The sequence below is a fragment of the Peromyscus eremicus genome, chromosome X (assembly GCF_949786415.1).
Source record: "Peromyscus eremicus chromosome X, PerEre_H2_v1, whole genome shotgun sequence".
Lineage (NCBI taxonomy): Eukaryota > Metazoa > Chordata > Mammalia > Rodentia > Cricetidae > Peromyscus > Peromyscus eremicus.
The window spans coordinates 131,661,070-131,665,971 of NC_081439.1; the positions used below are offsets into that span (position 1 = coordinate 131,661,070).

The 4,902-nt window shown below is 56.4% G+C and overlaps 1 protein-coding gene across 2 annotated transcripts; it reads right to left on the bottom strand.

Moving 5' to 3' along the window:
• Positions 1 to 266: 266 nt before the first annotated feature.
• Positions 267 to 4,298, bottom strand: Pnck (pregnancy up-regulated nonubiquitous CaM kinase). 2 transcript variants are annotated; one of them, XM_059250613.1, is made up of 12 exons: positions 4,238 to 4,298; positions 3,426 to 3,495; positions 2,966 to 3,097; positions 2,552 to 2,626; positions 2,314 to 2,452; positions 2,015 to 2,138; positions 1,731 to 1,806; positions 1,524 to 1,585; positions 1,364 to 1,442; positions 1,205 to 1,292; positions 942 to 1,086; positions 267 to 657 (listed from the first exon to the last, which is right to left on the bottom strand). In XM_059250613.1, the coding sequence occupies exons 2-11, from the start codon at positions 3,491 to 3,493 to the stop codon at positions 949 to 951; spliced, it is 981 nt and encodes a 326-aa protein (XP_059106596.1). In that variant the 5' UTR covers positions 3,494 to 3,495; positions 4,238 to 4,298; the 3' UTR covers positions 267 to 657; positions 942 to 948. The 2 variants fall into 2 exon arrangements, with proteins under 2 accessions (XP_059106596.1, XP_059106595.1); XM_059250612.1 differs by having other exon boundaries at positions 1,524 to 1,636; positions 4,238 to 4,297.
• Between the last annotated feature and the right edge of the window lie 604 nt (positions 4,299 to 4,902).

The following is a 4,902-nucleotide window of genomic DNA, read 5'->3' on the forward strand; positions in this document are numbered from 1 at the left end:
CTGGCAGCCCAGTAGACCTTGCTGGCAACCATTTTCTATCAGACCCAGGGCAACCAGGCAGCCAGGCATCCTCTTGCCGGCAGCACTCTGGGAGACAGAATCAGGAAGTCCTTGAACTATGCAATGATCCCAACAAGGAGAGGTACAGGAGGCAGAGCACAAGACCCAGTGCAGATCCACTGGCAGTGGACTTGCTTCCTTCATGTCCTTCTTTGAGGTGACCCACAACCCCACACCCATCCCAGACTCAGTTCAGCACCAAGGCATTGCTCTGTTTGTCTTTATTGGTTGGGAGGAGAGGGAACCGAAGGGCTACAACACAAGCAGGATCACCCACAGTCAGCAAAGCACAGAACAGCCACGCGATGCATGTGTGCGTGCAAGGTGCAGGAAGGATGGCCCCCAAATCCACTTGCACTTCCTCAGTTTCCATAAAGTGTGACAGCAACATGGGGAGGGAAGCCTCCACCACAGGTGAGGTTAGAGGCTGGGAAACATACTGGTGAAGCCCCCTACCCCAGTGCCATGCACCACACCCACAGTCTCAAACTTTCCTGCAGAGGCAAGCCTGGGGGACAAGGGGCAGGGAAGGAGACCAAAAGAGCTGAAGGAAAGAAAAGCTGGGAGTCAATCCACTTGGCCTTCATTGGCATCCACCTTGGGTGGAGGGGAGAAAAAGGAAGCAGAGGAAAACAGATTCAAGAGGTACCCAGCCTTCTTAGATCCTTCCTAGCATTTTACTCAAGCCTTGGCTTTCCTTTCATAGAGACTTCAAAGGTCATGCCCCTATACCACTAGCATAAGATGTCTGCTATAATCCTCTGCCCAGCTTCTCCTTCTCTGACACTTTCTGACCTTGACCCTTCAGACCCCACTTAGTTCACTGCCATCCTTTAGGCTCCCTAAGAAGCCAGTTCCCAGAGAATGCAGGGCCTACACACCTGGTTGTCACCACTTGGGGTACTGGCTAGTCCCAAGGCCTGGGTGGCTGTGACGGGTCATACCCTGCCGGGAGGCTTCCTCACCCTCTGGGCTCTGCCCCAGCTTACGGATGTGACGTAGGAATGATGTGGCATTGAATGCTCGCTGTGGAAAGAGAGTGGGGTCAGGCCAAGCTGGACCTGGCAACAAGACCAATTCCAAGACCAGCACCAGTGGCCACACCCTGAAACAGGAGCATAGTAGTCTTTCTCTCCATGCTCACCTTCCAGTGGGTCCGAGCAAAATTCTTCTGAATTTGCTCACTGACAGAACCCAGGATGTCCTTGTCCAAGGCTGCATCCCCAGAGATCCTAAAGAAAGGTTGAGAGTTGGCACAGGTGTTGCTCCTGCCCCTATACCACCTGCCAGGCATCCCACTCACCAAAGATGCTGTAAGGCCTGTTGGCAGGTGAACCTCTTCTGGGGATCACGCTCCAGCAGGTGCCTGATGAAGTCTTTGGCTGGAGCAGGGGGCAAGGTCAGTCTGCCCTGTCCCTGGTGCCCTTTGTCACTCCCCAGCACAGGGCCAGCCTTGCACTCACCTGATTCTGAGATGTCATCCCAAAAGGGAGAATCAAACTCGTAGCTGGCCCTCAGAATCTGGCTGAAGAGTTCAGGGTCGCTCTCGTCATAGAAGGGGGGATACCCACACAGCCTGGCACCCACAGATGAATCACCCAGATGTCCACCCCTCCCCAACCCAGCAGGGGCAGGCAGGTAGGAGTTGAGCCGTCCCAGCGGTCACTCACAGGATGTAGGAGATGACACCCAGGGCCCACACATCTACGGCCTTCCCGTAGGGTTTCTGCTCCAGGAGCTCTGGGGCTGGCGGCCAGAGGCAGACAGACAGACAGACATGTCTGCACAGGCACGCACACATGTCATGCCCTTGAGGGCCACACCTGGTGTACCTATTCAGTCCCAGGAATAGACTGCCACAGGTAGCAGTTGCCCCAGGTCCTGGAGCTTTGGCATCCCCAGGGTCACCAGCTCCCTCCCCACCACAGTGAGCCTTAGAGTACTTCCCTCTTACCCACATATCCTGGGGTCCCACAGGCCGTGCCTAGCATGTTGCCAGCTTGTATTTTGGACAGGCCAAAGTCAGAGACCATGATCTTGGAATCCTCAAAGGGTGTGGCATAGAGGAGGTTTTCAGGCTGTTGACACATGGGGCCAGGGAAAGAGCCTATGAGTCCCAGAATGGTTTAGGCATTGGGACATGTGGGCCTCCAGCACCCTTAATTTCCCCACACCCAGACTGAAGTGGATTTTTGGGAAGAAGACACTCAGGGCCAGAGGTAGGTGGGATAGGGTAGGGGCACATCCAGGCACCTTGAGGTCCCGGTGCACAATGCCCAGGCTATGAAGGTAGGAGACAGCACCAAGGACCTGCCCTACAAGGTGGCTGGCATCCTTCTCTGTGTAGGAGCCCCGCTCCATGATGCGGTCAAATAGTTCACCACCTGTCACCCTGAAGGCAGGAGGAATGAGGCAAGAGGTCAACTGACCCAGGCATGGATCTGGGCATTGCACCCCTTCTGCCCAGCCCCTTCCCAGCAGCCCTCCTCACAGCTCCATAGCCAAGTAGAGGTGAGAAGGGCTCTCATGAACATCTTCCAGAGCCACAATGTTGGGGTGGCTGATCCTGCAACAGAGAGAAAAGGCTCCTTGTGGACCACTGCAGCCTCTTCATCTGGAAGAGCTCTGTCCTGAGCCCTCCCTTCTTCTCTTCCTTCACCTAGGCTCCCATTCCCTACCAATCCCTGCCCCCACTAGCCCAGGCCTTCCTAGAACACACACTTCTGTAGGCCATTTATAAAGCACAGGTGGATAGGATGCCTCTAATGTCACCATGGAGACATGCAGACTCAAAGGGGAAAAGATGCCTAAGGCCCCCCTGCAGATTGGCAACCAGGGCTCGTAAGTCCAGAGGACTCAGCCTGTGGCCACAGGTCTCCCCAGTCCAAGGGGCAGGCGAGCATACCTGCGGAGTACCGCGATCTCATTCTCCACCAGGGCCTCCTTGCCCCGAAGTGCTTTCTTGGGGATACACTTGAGGGCCACAAGATGAGCAGAGCCTCTTTCCTGAGCCAGCATCACCTCGGAGAAGGCACCCCTGCCATAGAGCCAGAAGGCAAGAGAGGGGGAAGGTTCCAATGAAAGGAGGAGGAAGACCAGAAATGGAGGAGGTGCTCAGGTCATACTACCCACCCTAACACACACCTACAAGTGTGCACACACATCCCCAAACATTCACTCACATTGACACATTCACCAACATTCACATACCACCTCCCACAGACAACAACATACCTCACAATTCACCCCCATGTTCACACTCATAACACACTCACCACTTATAGGCTCCCTCACACATTCACTCACATGTGTACACGCCTCACATACAGAAACGGTCACTCCCACAGCCCGGCATGCACACTCACGAGCCCAGCTTCTCCCGGATCTCATAGACACTGCTGATGTCCTCCGTCTGTTTCTTGAGTAGCAGCATGTCTGGGGGGCAGGAGGGGGGGAGGTGGAGCTAGGCCCCTTGGCAACGCGCAGCTCCCTTGCCCACCAAGCCAGATCTCTCCCAACTCAGGATGGAGTCACCCCACAATCCAAGTACACCTTTCCCCTCCCCCACAGTCAGAATCACACTCCCACTGAGGCAGGCCACTGCATGCAGGCCTCCCACCCAGTTATGCTGCTGCCAGCCTGTGCTCCCCGACTCCAGCATCCAGAGCGCAAGTAGTGTTAGCCACCAACACTACACCCCCTTTCTGCCTCCACTCATTGAGCCAGCACTGCCGGTTATTTTCCAGAAGGCTCCATACACTCCCATCCTGGCTCATCCAGGCCCACCTCCACCCCTAAGGCCCGTGCCCCTCCCCCACCAGACCTGCCACCGTCACACAGCTCAAGCACACTCCAATTAGGCCACCAATCCGTTCGAATGCACCTGCGACCCTGCTCGCAGCCACCTGTCACGACCACGGCCACCCAACCGCTGCCTGGCCCCTGGTGCCTTGGAGTCGGGGAACTCCGCAACCTCGGCCGCCTGCGTCCAGAGCTGCGTGGGCCGAGCGCGTGCAGGCAAGTGGTGCGCCGGGCGTGACAGGTGTGCGCGGGGGAGGGGAAGGGGAGGTTGTGGAGCTAAGGCGTCGGCCGTTGGCCTGGAGCATGTATGCCCTGGCCCGCCCACCCCACTAGCCCGCTTGCCCCCAGCCCAGAGCTGCAGGCTGGTGGTGCAGACCTGCAGCTGACGCCGCCGCAATGTCGCCTACCGCAGTAGCTGAAGCGCTGAGCCCCCCGCCCACACCCTGCCGGTCCCGCCCCCTTTGTGCACGCCCCCGCGAACCCTGGGCTCCTGGTGGCTGTGGCCGCAGCACTGCAGAGCTCCTTGTAAGGCAATTCCCGGGTTCTGGCCACCACTATCTGGCTCCTTAGTTATGCTTGCTGACTACTGGATGTTCTGGTGCCCTGGTAGCCCATTGGGTGCCCCAAAAGCCCCAGGGCCTTTGCACCACCAGTGACTTCTTCCAAAAATGTTGCCATATGTGGTGATATATTGTATACCCTAACAAATTTGCCTGAAGATCAGAGAACAGAGCCAGCCACTAGATTAAACATAGAGGCCATGCAGTAGTGGCACACACCTTTAATCCTAGCACTGGGGAGGCAGAGATCCGTCTCGATCTCTGTGAGTTCAGGCCACCCTGGACTACAAGAGACTGACTCGGTCTCCGAGAGAAACAGAGCCAGGCAATGGTGGCACACACCTTTAATCCAAGTACTGGGAAGCACATACACCTTTAATCCCAGGAAGTGATGGCTGGGCAGAGAAAGGTACATAAGGCATGAGGAGAAAGAACTAAAGGCTTTTCAGCTGAGGAGTCATAGAAGTAAGATGAGGCAGTG

What these genes read in the sequence shown, in the direction of transcription:
- Pnck (XM_059250612.1), bottom strand. Translation starts at nt 3,493, where the DNA reads ATGCTGCTACTCAAGAAACAGACGGAGGACATCAGCAGTGTCTATGAG. An exon ending in ATCCGGGAGAAGCTGGGCTC is followed by an intron (nt 3,098 to 3,425) that starts GTGAGTGTGCAT and finishes GCTCTATGGCAG; the next exon opens with GGGTGCCTTCTCCGAGGTGA. An exon ending in TTGCTCGGACCCACTGGAAG is followed by an intron (nt 1,087 to 1,204) that starts GTGAGCATGGAG and finishes CTCTTTCCACAG; the next exon opens with CGAGCATTCAATGCCACATC.